Genomic DNA, 21862 nt, shown 5'->3' on the forward strand with positions numbered 1-21862 from the left:
TGATCAATGGTGTTAAAGGGTCTAAAATCACCACAGACAATGCTGCAAAACTCAGCAGGCCAGGCAGGCCTCTCCATGGCCACAGTGAACAATGGTGTTAAAGGGTCTAAAATCACCACAGACAATGCTGCAAAACTCAGCAGGTCAGGCAGGCCTCTCCATGGCCACAGTGAACAATGGTGTTAAAGGGTCTAAAATCACCACAGACAATGCTGCAAAACTCAGCAGGCCAGGCAGGCCTCTCCATGGCCACAGTGAACAATGGTGTTAAAGGGTCTAAAATCACCACAGACAATGCTGGGAAACTCAGCAGGCCAAGCAGGCCTCTCCATGGCCACAGTGAACAATGGTGTTAAAGGGTCTAAAATCACCACAGACAATGCTGGGAAACTCAGCAGGCCAAGCAGGCCTCTCCATGGCCACAGTGAACAACGGTGTTAAAGGGTCTAAAATCACCACAGACAATGCTGGGAAACTCAGCAGGCCAGGCAGGCCTCTCCATGGCCACAGTGAACAATGGTGTTAAAGGGTCTAAAATCACCACAGACAATGCTGGGAAACTCAGCAGGCCAGGCAGGCCTCTCCATGGCCACAGTGAACAATGGTGTTAAAGGGTCTAAAATCACCACAGACAATGCTGCAAAACTCAGCAGGCCAGGCAGGCCTCCCCATGGCCACAGTGAACAATGGTGTTAAAGGGTCTAAAATCACCACAGACAATGCTGGGAAACTCAGCAGGCCAAGCAGGCCTCTCCATGGCCACAGTGAACAATGGTGTTAAAGGGTCTAAAATCACCACAGACAATGCTGGGAAACTCAGCAGGCCAAGCAGGCCTCTCCATGGCCACAGTGAACAATGGTGTTAAAGGGTCTAAAATCACCACAGACAATGCTGGGAAACTCAGCAGGCCAGGCAGGCCCTTCCATGGCCACAGTGAACAATGGTGTTAAAGGCTCTAAAATCACCACAGACAATGCTGGGAAACTCAGCAGGCCAAGCAGGCCTCTCCATGGCCACAGTGAACAATGGTGTTAAAGTGTCTAAAATCACCACAGACAATGCTGGGAAACTCAGCAGGCCAAGCAGGCCTCTCCATGGCCACAGTGAACAATGATGTTAAAGGGTCTAAAATCACCACAGACAATGCTGGGAAACTCAGCAGGCCAGGCAGGCCTCTCCATGGCCACAGTGAACAATGGTGTTAAAGGGTCTAAAATCACCACAGACAATGCTGCAAAACTCAGCAGGCCAGGAAGGCCTCTCCATGGCCACAGTGAACAATGGTGTTAAAGGGTCTAAAATCACCACAGGCAATGCTGCAAAACTCTGCAGGCCAGGCAGGCCTCTCCATGGCCACAGTGAACATTGGTGTTAAAGGGTCTAAAATCACCACAGACAATGCAGCAAAACTCAGCAGGCCAGGCAGGCCTCTCCATGGCCACAGTGAACAATGGTGTTAAAGGGTCTAAAATCACCACAGACAATGCTGGGAAACTCAGCAGGCCAGGCAGGCCTCTCCATGGCCACAGTGAACAATGGTGTTAAAGGGTCTAAAATCACCACAGACAATGCTGCAAAACTCAGCAGGCCAGGCAGGTCTCTCCATGGTCACAGTAAACAATGGTGTTAAAGGGTCTAAAATCACCACAGACAATGCTGCAAAACTCAGCAGGCCAGGCAGGCCTCTCCATGGTCACAGTAAACAATGGTGTTAAAGGGTCTAAAATCACCACAGACAATGCTGCAAAACTCAGCAGGCCAGGCAGACCTCTCCATGGCCACAGTGAACAATGGTGTTAAAGGGTCTAAAATCACCACAGACAATGCAGCAAAACTCAGCAGGCCAGGCAGGCCTCTCCATGGCCACAGTGAACAATGGTGTTAAAGGGTCTAAAATCACCACAGACAATGCTGCAAAACCCTGCAGGCCAGGCAGGCCTCTCCATGGCCACAGTGAACAATGGTGTTAAGGGGTCAAAAATCACCACAGACAATGCAGCAAAACTCAGCAGGCCAGGCAGGCCTCTCCATGGCCACAGTGAACAATGGTGTTAAAGGGTCTAAAATCACCACAGACAATGCTGGGAAACTCAGCAGGCCAGGCAGGCCTCTCCATGGCCACAGTGAACAATGGTGTTAAAGGGTCTAAAATCACCACAGAGAATGCTGGGAAACTCAGCAGGCCAGGCAGGCCTCTCCATGGCCACAGTGAACAATGGTGTTAATGGGTCTAAAATCACCACAGACAATGCTGCAAAACTCAGCAGGCCAGGCAGGCCTCTCCATGGCCACAGTGAACAATGATGTTAAAGGGTCTAAAATCACCACAGACAATGCTGGGAAACTCAGCAGGCCAGGCAGGCCACTCCATGGCCACAGTGAACAATGGTGTTAAAGGGTCTAAAATCACCACAGACAATGCTGCAAAACTCAGCAGGCCAGGCAACATCCGTGCAGGGAAATTAGAGTCATTGTTTCCGGTCTAACCCTTTATCAAGACTAAAGAGACACAGAGAATGAAATAGATTGAAAGGCCGGCTGGGAGAGAACCAAAGAGAAGAGACATTAAGAAGTATTCAAAACCAGATGAGATGGTGATAGGACTCCCACCCCGCCTCCTGCAAGGCCTCTATTCCAGTCTCCCTGTTTCTCTGTCTCCGCCGTATCTGCTCCAACGATGCCACCTTCCACACCAGTGCTTCCGACATGTCTTCCTTTTTCCTCAACCGAGGATTCCCCTCTACCGTGGTCGACACGGCCCTCAACCGGGTCCGTTCTATCTCCCGCACTTCTGCCCTCACCCCTGCCCCTCCCTCCCAAAACCACGATAGGGTTCCCCTTGTCCTCACCTTTCACCCCACCAGCCTCCACATTCAACGGATCATCCTCCGCCATTTCCGCCACCTCCAACGTGATCCCACCACCAAACAGATCTTCCCCTCCCCTGCCCTTTCAGCATTCCATAGGGACCGCTCCCTCCGAGACACCCTAGTCCACTCCTCTATCACCCCCAACAAATCTTCCCCTTCTCCTGGCACCTTCCCATGCAAGCGGAGGAGATGTAACACCTGCCCCTATACCTCCCCCCTTCCCACTGTCCAGGGCCCCAAACACCCCTTCCAGGTGAAACAGTGATTTACTTGTACTTCTTGCAATCTAGTATACTGTATTCACTGCTCACGGTGCAGTCTCCTCTACATTGGGGAGACCAAACGCAGATTGGGTGACCGCTTTGCGGAACACCTCCATTCAGTCCGTAAGGGGGACCCCGAGCTTCTGGTCGCCTGTCATTTTAATTCACCGCCCCATTCCCACTCAGACCTCACTGTACTCGGGCTCTTGCATTGTTCCATGGAAGCTCAACGTAAACTCGAGCAACAGCACCTCATCTTCCGATTAGACACTTTACAGCCTTCCGGACTCAATATCGAGTTCAACAATTTCAGATCATAACCTCGGCCCCTATTACATTTTTACTTATATATTTTATATTTTTTATCCACACCTTTGTTTTGGCCTTTCCCCCCGCCTTTTCCTTTTTTTTCTCTCTCCCACATGGCAGCTGTCTCCCATTCTGCCAGCGCATTTCACACCTAATCTAGAGCTGTCTTTTGTCTCCACTAGTCCTATCACCATCTGTCTCATTTTGAATACCTCTTAATGTCTCTTCTCTTTTGTTCTCTCCCAGCCTGTCCTCTTAATCTATTTCATTCCCTGTGCCTCTTTAGTCTTGATAAAGGGTTTTGACCCGAAACGTTGACTCTGATTTCTCTCCACGGATGTTGCCTGGCCTGCTGAGTTTTTCCAGCATTTTCTGTTGTTATTTCGGATTTACAGCATCTGCAGTATTTTGCTATCGTACATCATGCTAAAAGGTCTAAGTGTGTTAAAAAAACAAGCCTGACGGCTTTGTGTCTTAATGCGAGGAGCATTCGTAATAAGGTGGATGAATTAGCTGCGCAAATAGAGGTAAACAAATATGATTTGATTCGGATTATGGAAACATGGCTCCAGGGTGGCCAAGGCAGGGAACTCAACATCCAGGGGTATTCAATATTCAGGAAAGACAGACAAAAAGGAAAGGGAGGTGGGGTAGCATTGCTGGCTAAAGAGGGGATTAACACAATGCTAAGGAAGGATATTAGCTCTGATGATGTGGAATCTGTATAGGTAGAACTGAGAAATACCAAGGGGCAGAAAACGTTAGTGGGAGTGGTATATAGACCTCCAAACAGTAATGCAGAGGTTGGAGATGGCATTAAAAGGGAAATTAGAGAAGCGTGCAATAAGGGTACAGCAGCTATCATGGGTGACTTTAAGCTACATATAGATTGGGCTAACCAAATTAGTAACAATACTGTGGAGGAGGAATTCCTAGAGTGTTTACGGGATGGTTTGCTGGACCAATATATTGAGGAACCAACCAGAGATCAGGCCATCTTAGACTGGGTATTATATAACGAGAAAGGATAAATTAGCAATCCTGTTGTACGAGGCCCCTTGGGTTGGAGCAATCATAATATGATTGAATTCTTCATTAAGATGGAGAGTGAAGTAGTTGACTCAGAGACTGGGGTCCTGAATTTAAATAAAGGAAACTATGATGGTCTGAGGCGCGAGTTGGGTAGAATTGATTGGGGAATGTCACTCAAAGGGTTGACAGTGGATAGGCAATGGCAAACATTCAAAGACCGCATGGATGAACTACAGAATTTGTTCATCCCAGTTTGGCATAAAAATAAAACAAAAAAGGTGACTCAACTGTGGCTAACAAGGGAAATTAGGGATAGCATAAGATCCAAGGAGAGGACATATAAATTTGCCAGAAAAAACAATAATCCTGAGGATTGGGAGCAGTTTAGGGTTCAACAAAGGAGGACAAAGGGATTAATTAAGAAGGGGGAAATAGAATATGAGAGTAAGCTTTCAGGGAACATAAAAACTGACTGTAAAAGCTTTTGTAGATATGTGAAGAGAAAAGGATTGGTGAAGTCAAATGTAGGTCCCTTGCAGTCAGAATCAGGGGAATTTATAATGGGGAACAAAGAAATGGCAGACCAACTAAATACATATTTTGGTTCTGTCTTCACAAAGGAGGACACAAATAACCTCCCAGAAATGCCGGGGAACATAGGGTCTGATGAAAATGAGGAACTGAAAGAAATCAGTATTTGTAGGGAAATTGTTAGGGAAATTGATGGGACTGAAGGCCGATAAATCCCCAGGGCCTGATAATCTACATCCTAGGGTACTTAAGGAAGTGGCCCTAGAAATAGTAGATGCATTGCTGATCATCTTCCAACATTCGATGGAATCTGGAACAGTACCCATGGATTGGAGGGTAGCTAATGCTACCCCACTATTCAAAAAAGGTGGTAGAGAGAAAACGGGGAATTACAGACCAGTAAGCCTGACATCGGTAGTGGGGAAAATGCTAGAGTCCATTATAAAAGATGCAATAGCAGAGCACTTGGTAAACTGTGACAGGATTGGACAAAGTCAACATGGATTCACAAAAGGTAAATCATGCTTGACGAATCTACTGGAATATTTTGAGGATGTAACTGGTAAAATAGATAAGGGAGAACCAGTGGATCTGGTGTATCTGGACTTTCAGGGGGCCTTCGATAAGGTCCCACATAAGAGATTGGCGTGTAAAGTTTGGGCACATGGGATCGGGGGCAAGGTATTGACTTGGATAGAGAACTGGTTGACAGACAGAAAGCAAAGAGTTGGAATAAACGGGTCTTTTTCTGAATGGCAGCGACTAGTGGGGTACCGCAGGGATCGGTCCTTGGACCCCAGCTATTCACAATATATATAAACTAGCTGGGGGAGCCCGGCTTTGCCAGGGCTGTTTTGGGCCGGGCGGTTTAAATCGAGTCCCAGGCTTTGGGGCCTCTCTGTGTCCCTCTGTGAATCTGGTGCCGGGCAACATTTTAAATGGAGTCCCAGGCTTTTGGGCCCTGTCTCTGTGTCCCTCTCTCAATCTGCTGCCGGGCAACATTTCTACCTTTTAATACCTTGAAAGATGAAAGTGAAAGTACTTATAAAACGTTTTTGGTAAATCTTATGTTATTTTTAAAAGAGATACTAACTTTTTCAAAGCTGGATGATCAAAGTAGTTTGAGCTGGAAGCTGAAATAATGGCAGTGAAACAATGGCTGCCAGATCCCTGAGATGAAAACGATTAGTCCCGCACACACACACACACACACCGATTGGCCAACCATCAGGGGACCGTACTGTAGGATTGGTCAATCGTGACGGCACAGGATTGGTCGAACCTTGACATCAGTCAATCAATGCTAAGTAGCAGATAATGAGTTTAATTTTGAAGGTGTTTTGCATAAGGCGCGAACAATTTTGGTCCGACCGAAAAGTAAATATGCTTACGACCGTCCCGGAACCGTAAGCTTTCTTCGGAGGTAACGCGCGCGTAGGTACGCTCTATAACTTTCGAGCACATAGCCGGACAGACGCACACCCGAGGTCAGAAGGACAGATCGACTCGTTTATATATATAGACTAGCTGGGGAGCCCCACGTTGCGAGGGCAATTTTGGGGCGCTTGGTCTCCCTGCCCCTGTGTGCCCCCCTCTCCCTGTCATGTCCTCTCCCTGTCCTATCCCTCCCTCCCTCCCCTCTCTCCCTCCCCTCCCCTCCTATCCCTCCCTCCCCTCCCTCCCTCCCCTCCCCTGTCTTCCTCCCTCCCTCCCCCACCCCCACACCTACCCTCCCCCACCCCCTCCCCTCCCCTCCCCCACCCCCTCCCCCACCCCCTCCCCTCCCCCACTCCCCCACCCCCTCCCCTCCCCCCTGCTCCCCCACTCCCCTCTGTCCCTCTCTCCGGCCCCTCCCCCTGCCTAGCACCTGAGGTCCGGAGCTGAGGTCCCCCGCGTATCGCGCGGCTGATGGACGGCCGCTGTGGGCGGGCGGGCGGGCGGTGCATGCGCGGTCAGTGCGGGTGGCGCAAGCCCCCCGCGATTTCCCGAGGCTCGCCCCCCCCCGCGATTTCCCGAGTCTCTCCCCCCCCGTGATTTCCCGAGGCTCTCCCCCCCCCCGCGATTTCCCGAGGCTCTCCCCCCCGCGATTTCCTGAGGCTCTCCCCCCCCCGTGATTTCCCGAGGTTCTCCCCCCCCCCGCGATTTCCCGAGGCTCTCCCCCCCGCGATTTCGTGAGGCTCTCCCCCCCCCGCGATTTCCCGAGGCTCTCCCCCCCCCTATTAAATTGTTATTCAATTCCCTAACACATCATTAAAATATTTACCTTAGTTCCCTAACACACAGAAAGTGTGGGGGAAAAAATTGTGAAAAATCAAGATGGCGGCCACTCACCTCGGTTCAGAAGGATAAGGCCCGCCCACACACGCACCGATTGGTCGACCGGTCAGGTCACCGAAGCGTAGGATTGGTCAATCGTCGAGTCACTCGACACTCAACTGTAGGAAGGAACCCGCCGTCCGATTGGTGGACCTCGACGTCACACGGTCGCTAATGAGATGCTAATGAGCGGAACGCTGAACGTTTTTGGGATACCGCGGGCGGGATTTTTGTCCGGCCGAAACGTAAATACGCCTATGACCGGTCCGGAATCGCAAGCTTTCTTTTGAGGCGACGTGCGCGTCAGTACGCTCTGTAACTTTCAAACGTATAGAGAACGGACAGACAGACAGACATCGGGACAGACATTGGGACAGACAGAAGAGCCGCTTTTATATATAGAGATAGATGATCTGGACAAGGGAATTAGATGTAATTTCTCCAAATTTGCAGATGAGACAAAGCTGGGTGGGTGTGTGTGCTGTGAGGAGGATGCCAAGAAACTCCAGGATGATTTGGACATGTTGGGTAATTGGGCAGAAACATGGCAGGTGCAATATAACGTGGATAAATGTGAGCTTATCCACTTCGGTGGCAAAAACAGGAAGGCAGATTCTTATCTAAATGGCAATAGATTGGGAGAAGGGGAAGTGCAACGAAACCTGGGTGTCCTTGTGCACCAGTCACTGAAGGTAAGCATGCAGGTGCAGCAGGCGGCTAAGAAGGCAAATGGTATGTTGGGCTTCGTAGCGAGAGGGTTTGAGTACAGGAACAAGGATGTCTTGCTGCAGTTGTACAGGGCCTTGGTGAGACCACATCTTGAGTATTGTGTGCAGTTTTGGTTGCCTTATCTGAGGAAGGACGTTCTTGCTATGCAAGGAGTGCAGCGAAGATTCACCAGGCTGATACCTGGGATGGCAGGAATGACGTATGAGGAGAGATTGTGTCGATTGGGCTTATACTCACTGGAGTTTAGAAGATTGAGAGGGGCTCTCATCGAAACCTATAAAATTCTGTCAGGCCTGTGTAGTGTATGTACCTTTAAGAGAGAACTACTTTTACAGCTCCTGTATACTGTAGTACCGGCAGTGACCACACCTGTATATAAGCTTTGAGCATGCCTCTGTACTGCAGTCTTGAGACTACCCTACTCCAGTAAACACCTGTTGATTGTTAAGTTACAGCCTCCGTGTAGTTATTGGGAAACATCATACCCTAAGAATCACGGATCTAATTGCCTGGACAGACTAGATGCTGGAAGGATGTTCCCAATGGTCAGGGAGTCCAGAACCAGGGGTCATAGTCTAAGGATAAGGGGTAGGACATTTAGGACTGAAATGAGGAGGAATTTCTTCACCCAGAGAGTGGTGAACCTGTGGAATTCTCTGCCACAGAGGCCGGTGGAGGCCAGTTCATTAAATATATTCAAGAAAGATTTGGATATATTTCTTAAGGCTAAAGGGATCAAGGGATATGGGGAGAAGGCAGGGACAGGGTACGGAATTTCAATGATTAGCCATGATCTCATTGAATGGCGGAGCAGGCTCGAAGGGCCGAATGGCCTACGCCTGCTCCTATCTTCTATGTAACCCAAGGGGCCTCATACAACAACATTGCTAATTAATCCTTTCTCGTTACACAATACCCAGTCTAAGATGGCCTGATCTCTGGTTGGTTCCTTGACATATTGGTCCAGGAAACCATCCCGTAAACACTCCAGGAATTCCTCCTCCAAAGTAGAGGACATGAGAGGGGGGAGAGGGAGTCCCTTCAAATGTGGAGGGGGTGGGTGTCCCTTTAAATGCGGAGGAGGGAGGGTGTCCCTTCAAATGCAAAGGGGGGAGGGAGTCCCTTCAAATGTGGAGGGGGTGGGTGTCCCTTTAAATGCGGAGGGGGGTGTGTGTCCCTTTAAATGCGGAGGGGGAGGGTGTCCCTTTAAATGCGGAGGGGGTGGGTGTCCCTTGAAATGCGGAGGGGGGAGGGTGTCCCTTGAAATGCGGAGGGGGGTGGGCGTCCCTTTAACTGCGGAGGGGGTGGGTGTCCCTTTAAATGCGGAGGGGGGGGTGGGTGTCCCTTGAAATGTGGAGGGGGTGGATATCCCTTTAAATACGGAGGGGGTGGGTGTCCTTTGAAATGCGGAGGGGGGAGGGTGTCCCTTGAAATGCGGAGGGGGGAGGGTGTCCCTTGAAATGCGGAGGGGGGTGGGTGTCCCTTTAAATGCGGAGGGGGGTGGGTGTCCCTTTAAATGCGGAGGGGGGGCTGGGTGTCCCTTGAAATGCGGAGGGGGGTGGGTGTCCCTTTAAATGTGGAGGGGGGTGGATATCCCTTTAAATACGGAGGGGGGTGGGTGTCCCTTGAAATGCGGAGGGGGGAGGGTGTCCCTTGAAATGCGGAGGGGGGAGGGTGTCCCTTGAAATGCGGATGGGGTGGGTGTCCCTTTAACTGCGGAGGGGGTGGGTGTCCCTTTAAATGCGGAGGGGGGTGGGTGTCCCTTTAAATGCGGAGGGGGGGTGGGTGTCCCTTGAAATGCGGAGGGGGGTGGGTGTCCCTTTAAATGTGGAGGGGGTGGATGTCCCTTTAAATGTGGAGGGAGTGGGTGTCCCTTTAAATGTGGAGGGGGTGGATGTCCTTTAAATGTGGAGGGGGTGGGTGTCCCTTTAAATGTGGAGAGCGGGGGCCGCGCATGCTAATTCGGCCCTACCACAACACGAGGCTGCCAGTGCGCCTGCGCGGGGCCTCCGGGCAGCAGCCTGAAAGCCGGGCCCGGGGAAGAGGCGGAATCAGCGGCCGGGGTAAAGTAAAGTGTTGGGGAATCGATTTAAATTGAGGTGAGCGGGGAGCGGAGAGCGAGATTATAAAGTAAAATATGGGAAAAACCAAACCTGAGAGTCGGGCGGGCGGGACCTCCGCGGAGCCCGAACGGAGCGGATTGAGCCGCTCGGGGGGGCGGAGTGAGCCGGAGCAACGTGTTTCTGACTGACGGGAGCGCGGACCAATAGGAAGAGGGCTGAGCTGGGAGGACTGAACTGGGCGGCCTGGTCCTCCAACCAATGGCGGCGCGGCAAGGGGGCAGGGCCTCCTCTCCGGCGCTGAGGCTGGGGCCCGATTGTGACGTCATCAGAGGAAGAGGCCCAATCAAGTGGATGGAGACCCGATCCAGCCTGTGACTGACGGGAGCTCTGACCAATAGGAAGAAGGCTGAGGTGGGAGGACTGAACTGGGCGGCCTGGTCCTCCAACCAATGGTGGCGCGGCAAGGGGGCGGGGCCTCCTCTCCAGCTCAGGTGCACTGGGGCCGATTGTGACGCGCTGTCCCCAGGTGAGAGCAGCTCAGGCAGCACAGAGCTGGGGCTGGAATCTGGGAGAGGGGCCGCAGGCAGCACAGAGCCGGGGCTGGAATCTGGGAGAGGGGCCGCAGGCAGCACAGAGCTGGGGCTGGAATCTGGGAGAGGGGCCGCAGGCAGCACAGAGCCGGGGCTGGAATCTGGGAGAGGGGCCGCAGGCAGCACAGAGCTGGGGCTGGAATCTGGGAGAGGGGCCGCAGGCAGCACAGAGCTGGGGCTGGAATCTGGGAGAGGGGGCCGCAGGCAGCACAGAGCTGGGGCTGGAATCTGGGAGAGGGGCTGCAGGCAGCACAGAGCTGGGGCTGGAATCTGGGAGAGGGGCCGCAGGCAGCACAGAGCTGGGGCTGGAATCTGGGAGAGGGGCCGCAGGCAGCACAGAGCTGGGGCTGGAATCTGGGAGAGGGGCTGCAGGCAGCGGGCCTGGCAAAGGGGCAGAAGCTTCACAATACAAGCTTCTTTGAAATGTAAAATTGTTTCCTACAGACAGCCTTGGTCACTCTGCAAAAAAAAACTGTTTAACAATTCATCATAACTCCCCTGCTTTAGGAGAGGCATAGAGTGCAAAAGCAAGGAAGTTATGATGAAACTGTGTAAAAGACTGGAGCCAGCTGTGGCTCAGTGGATAGCAGAGTCAGAAGGTTGTGGGTTCAAGTCCCGCTCCAGGGATGCGGGTTCAAATCCCGCTCCAGGGACTTGAGCACATAAAGCGAGGCTGACACTCCAGTGTGGTGCTGGGGGAGCGCCACACTGTCAGAGGGGCAGTACTGAGGGGGCGCCGCACTGTTGGAGGGTCAGTGCTGAGGGAGCGCCGCACTGTCGGAGGGGCAGTACTGAGGGAGCGCCGCACTGTGGGAGGGGCAGTACTGAGGGAGCGCCGCACTGTGGGAGGGGCAGTACTGAGGGAGCGCCGCACTGTCGGAGGGGCAGTACTGAGGGAGCGCCGCACTGTCGGAGGGGCAGTACTGAGGGTGCGCTGCACTGTTGGAGGGGCAGTACTGAGGGAGCGCCGCACTGTCGGAGGGGCAGTACTGAGGGTGCGCCGCACTGTCGGAGGGGCAGTACTGAGGGAGTGCCGCACTGTCGGAGGGGCAGTACTGAGGGAGCGCCGCACTGTCGGAGGGGCAGTACTGAGGGAGCGCTGCACTGTCGGAGGGGCATTACTGAGGGAGCGCTGCACTCTCGGAGGGGCAATACTGAGGGAGCGCCGCACTGTTGGAGGGGCAGTACTGAGGGAGCGCCACACTGTCAGAGGAGCAGTACTGAGGGAGCACCGCACTGTCGGAGGGCCGTCTTTCGGAAGAGACGTTCAGGTGGACATAAAAGATCCCATTATTTCGAAGAAGGGCAGGAAAGTTATCCCCGGTGTCCTGGCCATTATTGATCATGCAAATTGCCTGCAGTGTTTCCCACATTACAACAGCGACTACACTTCAGAAAGTACTTCATTGACTGTAAAACCGTTGGTCGTGAAAGGCGCTGTATAAAGGCCAGTCCTTCTTTATTTTCTTTCCTGTATTTGCATTAATTACTTATATAAACCTCTTTTACTGTCTCTTGCAAGGGGAGGAATTACAGACGGGCAGCTTAACGCAAACTTCACACGAAGATCTGACAGAGTCACTCGATTCATCAGGACCTGAATATCATCGACATATGGAAGCGGAAAGCAGCAATCAGAGTGCGGGCAAACTGCACACGTGTCTTGTGTGTGGACGTGGATTCAACCGAAGGTGCAGCCTGGGGAGGCACAAGTGTAACCAAAGCGAGGAGAGTCCGTGCAAATGTTGGGAATGCGGGATAGGATTCAGTTGCCTTTCCGAGCTGGAGACTCATCAACGCAGTCACTCTGTGAAATGGCCGTTCACCTGCTCTGTGTGCGGGAAGGGATTCACTGCACAATCCGCTCTGCTGAGACACCGGCGAGTTCATACCGGGGAGAGGCCGTTCACCTGCTCAGTGTGCGGGAAGGGATTCACTACACAATCCGTTCTGCTGAGACACCGGCAAGTTCACGCCGGGGAGAAGCCGTTTGCTTGCTCTAATTGTGAGAAGAGGTTTAACCAGTCTTGCCAGCTGTTGACACACAAGCGTGTTCACACCGGGGAGAGGCCGTTCACCTGTTCCATGTGTGGGAAGGGATTCACTCTCTCCTCCACCCTGCTGATACACCAGCTGGTTCACACTGACGAGAGGCCGTTCTCCTGCTCCGAGTGCGGGAAAGGATACACTCGTCCCTCCTCTCTGCGGCTGCACCAGCGAGTTCACACTGACGAAAGGCTGTTCACCTGCTCCGAGTGCGGGAAAGGATTCAATCATCCCTCCACTCTGCGGAAACACCAGCTGGTTCACACTGATGAGAGGCCGTTCTCCTGCTCCGAGTGCGGGAAAGGATTCACTCGTCCCTCCTCTCTACTGCTGCACCAGCGAGTCCACACTGACGAGAGGCCGTTCTCCTGCTCCGAGTGTGGGAAAGGATTCACTCGTCTCAACTCTCTGCGGGAACACCAGCTGGTTCACACTGACGAGAGGCCGTTCACCTGCTCCGAGTGCGGGAAAGGATTCACTCGTCTCCGCTCCCTGCAGGAACACCAGCTGCTTCACACTGACGAGAGGCCGTTCACCTGCTCCGAGTGCGGGAAAGGATTCACTCGTCTCGCCTCTCTGCGGGAACACCAGCGGGTTCACACTGATGAGAGGCCGTTTAAATGTTCCGACTGCGACAAGAGTTTCAAATGCTCCAAGGGCCTGAAGAAGCATCGACGCATCCACACCAGGGAGAAGCCGTTCAGCTGCTCTCACTGCGGGAAGAGGTTTGGTCAGTCATCGCACCTGGTGAGACACCAGCGACTGCACACCGGGGAGAGGCTGTTCACCTGCTGTGTGTGTGAAAAGGAATTCACCAGTTCAACTCGCCTGCTGAGACACCAGCGACTTCACACCTGAGCGCACTGGTCCCATTCTGCTGTTAATCACATGAAGGACTGTTCTGTGTTAATAATGGCAATTACGGAGTTGGGGGGCGGGGGGGCGGTTTGAAGATGCTGATAATAACCCCAGTAACTAGGCTGGAGTTTAAGAGGGGTCAGCCTCAGCTCAGTGGGTGACACTCTCACCTCTAGAGTCAGAAGGTCGTGGGTTTGAGTCCCACTCTGGAGACTTGAGCACGTAATCTAGGCTGACACTCCAGGGCAGTACTGAGGGAGAGCTGCTCTGTCAGCGGTGACATCTTTCGGATGCAACGTTAAACCGCTGCCCCCTCTGCCATCTCAGGGGGGCGTAAAAGATCCCGTGGCCGTCATTTTGAAAAACGGAAGCGAGAAAGGATCTCGACTCGGAAGATCAGGAAGTAGAATAAGGAGCTAAGGAATAACAAGGGGTAGAAAACACTGGTAGTAGTATATAGGCCCCCTAACCATAGCTAAACCGTTGGACAGAATATTAATCAAGAAATAGTAGGAGCTTGCTACAAAAGTAATGCAATAATCTTGGGGAACTTTAATCTTCATATATAAAATTCTAACAGGACTAGACAGACTAGATGCAGGAAGGATGTTCCCGATGGTCAGGGAGTCCAGAACCAGGGGTCACAGTCTAAGGATAAGGGGTAAGCCATTTAGGACAGAGATGAGGAGGACTTTCTTCACCCACAGAGTGGTGAACCTGTGGAATTCTCTACCACAGAAGGCAGTGGAGGCCAATTCATTAAATATATTCAAGAAGGAGTTAGATATATTTCTTAAGGCTAAAGGGATCAAGGGATATGGGGAGAAGGCAGGGACCGGGTACTGAATTTGGATGGTCAGCCATGATCTCATTGAATGGCGGAGCAGGCTCGAGGGGCTGAATGGCCTACTCCTGCTCCTATCTTCTATGTTTCTATAGAATGGACAAATCAAATTGGTAAAGGCAGTCTGGAGGATGAGTTCATGGAATGCATTTGGGACAGTTTCCTAAAAAACTATGTCATGGAACCAACCAGGGAACAGGCTATTTTAGATCATGTGTTGTGTAATGAGACAGGGTTAATTAGCAATCTCATAGTAAAGGATCCTCTGGGGCAGAGTGATCATAATATGATAGAATTTCACATTAATTTTGAAAGCGACTTGCCTCACTCCAAAACTAGAGACTTAAACTTAAATAAAGCCTATTGCACAGGTATGAGGGGCGAGTTGGCTAAGGTAGATTGGAAAAATAGATTATAAGGTATAGCAGTAGATAAGCAGTGGCTAGCATTTAAAGAAATATTTCATAATTCTCAACAAAAATACATTCCATTGAGAAACAAAAACTCCACAGGAAAAGTGATCCAACCGTAGCTAACTAAAGAAGTTAAGGATAGCATTAGATTGAAAGAAGAAGCTTATAATGTTGCAAAGAATAATAGTAAGCCTGAGGATTGGGAGTTTCAGAAACCAGTAAAGGTTGACAAAAAATTGATAAAAAAGGGAAAAATAGAATGAGAGAAAACTAGTAAGAAATATAAAAGCAGATTGTAAGAGTTTCTACAAGTATGTAAAAAGGAAAAGAGTGGCAAAAGTAAACGTTGGTCCCTCAGAGGCTGAGACAGCAGAAATTATTATGGGGAATAAGAAAATAGCAGAAACATTAAAAAAATGTCTTCACAGTAGAAGACACAAAAAGCACAGCAACAATGGTGGGGAACCAAGGGTGTAATGAGGGTGAGGAACTTAACGTAATTAATATAAGTAGAGAAAAGGTACTCGGAAAACTAATGGGACTAAAAGCCGACAAATCCCCTGGACCCGACGGCCTACATCCTAGGGTTGTAAAAGAGGTGGCTGAAGAGATAGTGGATGCATTGGTTTTGATCTTCCAAAATTCCCTAGATTGTAGAATGGTCCCAGCGGATTGGAAGGTCGCAAATGTAACACCGCTATTCAAGAAAGGAGGGAGAGGAAAAACAGGGAACTACAGGCCAGTTAGCGTGACATCAGTGTAGGATCGGGTGCATCTGTAGGATTTAGTAAACATTATTAAGATTCGATAAGCCTGTATAAAATGGAGAATGGCCGAGAGCAAAGCAGGATGGGATTATGCCAACTTGACTAAAAAGCTCTGTTTAAAATTACTGAAGTAATGGAATGTTGTGCTAAGTTTATGGAGACGAGGAATTCAGCAATATTATGCTTAAAGAGATAAAACTAGAGAGATAGATAAGAGTTGGAGACGTCCTTCGTTGGTCCAGCTATCGGATGGACGGACTGTTTCGTCAACATGCTCGGAAGTGTTCTGTGAAAAGTCAAGATCTGAGATAAGGGTACTTTGTTATGCATGGAGAAAAAGTCAGAAGGATCAAACAAGGTCATAAGATGGCTAACGAGGGAGCAAGACTTTTTACCAGGTGTTAGAGGGTTAATTACTGCCACGTAGGCAAAACAAGAGGGAAAAGTGTATAAAGATACAGGTTTTGAACATCGAAAGCATGCACCGTGTAACCAGAGATTGATAGGAGCTTCGGTCAACAGAACACAGCAAGATACATCAGGAGACTTGCGCCGCGCTACTCGGAAGGAACGCCGGGGTTTGAACGAACAGACTTTGACTATCTTCTTGTTAAGTACTACTTCTTTGTACCGGATGTTTAATGCTTAATAAACCTGTTTTACTGATACACAATATACCTGTACCCAGAGTGGTTTGTGTAGTCACGGACACATTATTATAAGAGCCTTTGAAAGCTACATTAGTGTGGTGATCATTCTTGTTTTATAAGAAGCATTGTAATTGGTTGCCTGTTTTCCTGCCGTGAGATATATGCTGTAAACTTATTGGTTAGTTGATTCCATGTGACCTGTGGTGGCCATCTTAAATTCAGTATTCTACAGTTTGGTTGAGACTGGGTGCTCAACATGTACTTGCTGGTTTTTTAAGGTTAATAAAGCCTAGCTTTTGAAAGGCAATCTACTCTTTATTTCAATTTATTAACCTTTTGCTATAATGGAACGATATCTTCGACCGGAACGATTTAATGCTGACCCTAATTCTGCAGGAGTGGATGATCAATGGAAACATTGGTATCGTACATTTAAAAACTTTTTGGGTGTGTTGGATCAGCAATCTCTAAATAAGTTGGATATACTAATCAACTACATTGCTCCAGATGTGTATAAGTATATTTTGGACTGTGAAACTTATGAATTGGCTATTGCTACGTTGGAAATTTTTTTTGTTAAACCCAAAAATGAGCTATTTGCACATCACCTTTTATCTGCCCGTAGGCAGCAGGCGGGAGAATCCTTGGATGCTTATTTACAAGCACTCCGGCGCCTTGGTGCTAACTGTAATTATAAGGCCGTGTCTGCAGAAGAACATAGGGAAGAGTCGGTACGGGATGCATTTATTAATGGATTACTGTCTAGATCAATTCGTCAGCGGTTATTAGAAAATAAGACCTTGGATCTTGAGAGTGCTTTTGAGCAAGCCTCTACATTGGATTTGGCTCAGAGAAGTTCGGATTCTTATGCTCTTTTTGATCGGCCTGCGACCATGGTTTCGGCAGTTCTGGATGAAAGGGAGTTACGTGGATTTAATAGGAGTGGTTTACCAGATTCCAAAACAGTTTCTACTTCGGCAGCTGTTGCCTCTAGGATTCAGAAGTGTTATTTTTGTGGGAACGCCCGGCACCCCCGTCTGAAGTGCCCTGCCCGGGAGGCTGTGTGTAGTAAATGCAGCAAGGGAGGTCATTACATAGAAACATAGAGATAGGAACAGGAGTAGGCCATTCGGCCCTTCGAGCCTGCTCCGCCATTCAATGAGATCATGGCTGATCTTCGTCTGAGATCATAGCTGATCTTACCAGTTCAGTACCCCGTCCCCGCCTTTTCTCCGTAACCCTTAATCCCCTTAGCCTTCAGAAATATATCCAATTCTCTCTTGAAAATATTTATTGAATTAGCCTTCACAGCCCTCTGTGGCAGGGAATTCCACAGGCTCACCACTCTTTGAGTGAAGAAATTCTTCCTCATCTCTGTTTTAAATGATTTGCCCGCTATTTTTAGACTGTGGCCCCTGGTTCTGTGCTCCCCGGCCATTGGAAACATTCTCTCTGAATTCAGCCTGTCCAGGCCTGCCATAATTTTATATGTTTCAATGAGATCCCCTCTCAATCTTCTAAACTCCAGTGAGTACAAGCCCAAACTATTTAATCTCTCTTCGTAGGTCATTCCCGCCATTCCAGGTATCAGCCTGGTGAATCGCCGTTGCACTCTTTCCATGGCAAGAACATCCTTCCGCAGATGGGGCGACCAAAACTGTACACAATACTCCAGATGCGGTCTCACCAGCACCTTGTACAGCTGTAGTAAGGTATCCCTATTCCTATACTCGAACCCCCTTGATATGAAGGCCAACATACCATTTGCCTTCTTAATCGCCTGTTGCACCTGCATGCTCTCCTTCAGTGACTGGTGCACAAGAACACCCAGGTCCCTCTGCACTTCCCCATCTCCCAATCTATTGCCATTTAGATAATAATCTACCCTCCTGTTTTTACCCCCAAAGTGGATAACCTCGCATTTATCCACATTATAGTGCATCTGCCACGTATCCGCCCATTCCCCCAACCTGTCCAAATCGCACTGTAGCCTCCTGACATCCTCATCAGAGCCCACCCCTCCTCCTAGTTTAGTGTCGTCAGCGAATTTGGAAATATTGCATCCAATTCCCTGATCCAGATCATTTATATATATTGTGAACAGCTGGGGTCCCAGGACAGATCCTTGCGGCACCCCGCTGGTCACTGCCTGCCACTCCGAAAATGAGCCGTTTATTCCAACTCTCTGTTTTCTATCCGCCAGCCAGTTCTCTATCCACGTTAATACTTTGCCCCCAATCCCATGAGCCTTAATTTTGCATGATAATCTTTTGTGTGGAACCTTATCGAAGGCTTTCTGGAAGTCAAGGTACACCACATCCACTGGCTCTCCCCCATCTATTTTACCAGTTACTTCCTCAAAAAATTCCAGCAGATTAGTCAAACACGATTTACCCTTTGTAAATCCATGTTGACTCTGTCCGATCCTTTCCCCATTTGTCAAGTGCTCCGCTATTTTATCCTTAATAATGGACTCTAGCATTTTGCCCACAACCGATGTAAGGCTTACTGGTCTATAATTCCCTGCTTTCTCTCTACCCCCCTTTTTAAATATTGGGGTAACATTAGCTACCCTCCAATCCACGGGTACTGTTCCCGAGTCAATGGAGTTCCGGAAGATGATCCTTAGAGCATCTGCTATCTCCAGGGCCACCTCCTTAAGTACCCTAGGATGTAGTTTATCAGGCCCCGGGGATTTGTCGGCCTTCAGTCCCCTCAACTTACCCAACACCATATCCCTAGAGATACTAATTTCTGTCAGCTCCTCCCTCTCATTAGTCCCTATGTTTGCCGATATTCCTGGGAGGTTATTTGTGTCCTCCTTTGTGAATACAGAACCAAAGTATGAGTTTAATTGGTCTGCCATTTCCTTATTCTCCATTATATATTCTCCTGAATCGGACTGCAAGGGACCAACTTGGGATTTTACCAGTCTTTTCCTCCTGATATACCGATAAAAGCTTTTGCAGTCTGTCTTTATGTTTGCTGCAAGTTTACTTTCGTATTCTATTTTCCCCTTCCTGATTAATCCCTTTGTCCTCTTTTGCTGTATCCTGTACTGCCCCCAATCTTCCGGTCTGGTGCTTTTTTTTGCCAGTTGATATGCCCTTTTTTTTTATTTTATGCTGTCCCTAATTTCCCTCGTTATCCACGGTTGAGTCACCTTTTTAGGTTTATTTTTATGCCAAACCGGTATAAACATGTTCTGGAATTCTTCCATTCTATCTTTGAATGCTTGCCATTGTCTATCCACTGTCAATCCCCCCAGAAACACCACCCAATCAATCTTACCCAATTCCCGTCTCATACCCTCGTAATTCCCTTTATTTAAGTTCTGGACCTTAGTCTCTGATTCAATTTCCTCACTCTCCATCTCGACTGAGAGCTCGATCATATTATGATCGCTCTGACCCAAGGGGCCTCGTACAAGAAGATTGGTGATAAGTCCCTTCTCATTGCACAATACCCAGTCTAAAATGGCCTGATCTCGAGTCGGCTCCTCGACATATTGGTCCAGATAACCGTCCCGAAAACATTCCAGGAATTCCTCCTCCTCAGAATTTTTACTAATTTGGGTAGTCCAATCAATATGTAAATTAAAGTCACCCATGATGACAGCTGTGCTCTTATCGCACGCTTCTCTAATTTCCCTTTTTATGCCTTCCCTCACCTCCATATTACTATTTGGAGGCCTATATATCACACCCACTAACGTTTTCCTCCCCTTGCTATTTCTCATTTCTACCCTTACAGATTCCGTTTCATCCGAGTTAATATCCTTCCTTTCCATTGCATTAATCCCCTCCTTTACCAGCAATGCTACCCCACCTCCCCTACCTTTTTGCCGATCCTTCCTAAATATTGTATATCCCTGGATGTTAAGTTCCCAGCCTTGCCCACCCTGCAGCCACGTTTCTGTAATCCCAATCAAATCATACTTGTTTACCTCTATTTCCACAACTAATTCATCCACCTTGTTCCTAATGCTTCTAGCATTAAGATACAAAGCCTTCAGGCTTGCTTTTTTCACACTCTCATTATGAATTAGTTTGGCCCTTTGTGTTTCTCTCCTTTGCTTATTGCTTCTCACCTTTCTACCATCTATTTCTGACTTCATATGACTTCCCTCTTTTCCACTATCTAGGTTCCCATCCCCCTGCCAAATTAGTTTAAATCCTCCCGAACCGCCCTAGAAAATATTACCCCGAGGACATCGGCTCCCTCACAGTTCAGGTGTAGACCGTCCCCTTGGTACAGGTCACTCCTCCCCAAGAACTGGTTCCAATGCCTCAAGAATTTAAATCCCTCTCCCTTGCACCACTGCTCAAGCCACGTATTTAGCTTATCTATCTTACTCTCTCTAAACTTATTAGCTCGTGGCACTGGTAGCAATCCAGAGATTACTACCTTTGAGGTCCTACTTTTCAATTTAGCTCCTAACTCCCTAAATTCAGCTTGTAGGACCTCCTCCCTCTTTTTACCTACATCGTTGGTACCTACATGTACCACGACAACTGGCTGATCCCCCTCCCCCTTCAGAATGCTCTGCACCCGCTCCGAGACATCCTTGACCCTTGCACCAGGGAGGCAACATACCATCTTGGAGTCTCGGTCTCGGCCACAGAAACTCCTATCTATCCCCCTTACAATTGAATCCCCTATCACTATAGCCCTATCCCTCTTTTTCCCGCCCTTCTGTGCAGCAGAGCCAGTCATGGTGCCCTGAACCTGGCTGCTGGTGCCTTCCCCTGATAAGTCATCTCCCCCAACAGTACCCAAAACGGTAAACCTGTTTTGGAGGGAGATGACCGCAGGTGACTCCTGCACTACCTTCCTGCCTTTACCCTGCCTTTTGGTCACCCATTTACTGTCTGAGCTAGCCTTTACCTGCGGTGTGACCAACTCACTGAATGTGCTATCCACAACATCCTCAGCATCGCGTATGCTCCAGAGTGAGTCCATTCGCAGCTCCAGCGCCGCCATGCGGTCCGCTAGGAGCTGCAGCTGGACACACTTCCTGCACACATAGTTGTCAGGGACAGTGTCCCTGATTTCCCACATGGCACAGGAGGAGCATGACACGGGTCCGAGCTGCCCTTCCATGACTTAACCCTTACAATACCCTTTTATTTACTACGATTTAGCTTAATTATTGAATTCTACTTAGAATAAGTTTGTGAAAGTACTCACCAACCAGTCACCTACCTGTTTTCTGGTGTTGTATTTTCACTGCCGCCTCCTGTCCTGGAACCTTTTCCACCTAGGTTAGGCTCCTGAAATAAAATAAATTGAACCTACCTTTTCAACTTCCCCTAACCCCTAAAAGGTTAGAGGAGGTGGAAGGGTGGGAGACACTACACTGTAGTGTTTCGGGTTTAGCAACAGCTCCACCTATATAAGAGTTACTGGCCTCCTGCTCTCCCGACTGCACCAGCTGTTTGCAAATCGGTTGCCTCCTCTGCGACCATTCAGCCTTTAGATGGGCGTTTATTGCATCAGTTTCTGCCGCCTTTTCCCATGGCCTAAACAAAGCTATAGTTATAGCCCAAGTTAATGGGTTAGAAGTGAAGGCCCTTATAG

The 21862-nt window shown here is 49.4% G+C and overlaps 1 protein-coding gene across 1 annotated transcript; it reads left to right on the forward strand.

Moving 5' to 3' along the window:
• The first annotated feature begins 12236 nt into the window (after positions 1-12236).
• On the forward strand, positions 12237-16583 carry LOC147084200 (uncharacterized). The gene has a single exon (XM_085979455.1). The coding sequence runs from the start codon at positions 12319-12321 to the stop codon at positions 13606-13608; it is 1290 nt and encodes a 429-aa protein (XP_085835581.1). The 5' UTR covers positions 12237-12318; the 3' UTR covers positions 13609-16583.
• Positions 16584-21862: the final 5279 nt, after the last annotated feature.

The sequence above is a fragment of the Somniosus microcephalus genome, unplaced genomic scaffold (genome assembly GCF_052327205.1).
Source record: "Somniosus microcephalus isolate GS21.2 unplaced genomic scaffold, FLI_Smic_1.0 unresolved_chr9, whole genome shotgun sequence".
NCBI lineage: Eukaryota > Metazoa > Chordata > Chondrichthyes > Squaliformes > Somniosidae > Somniosus > Somniosus microcephalus.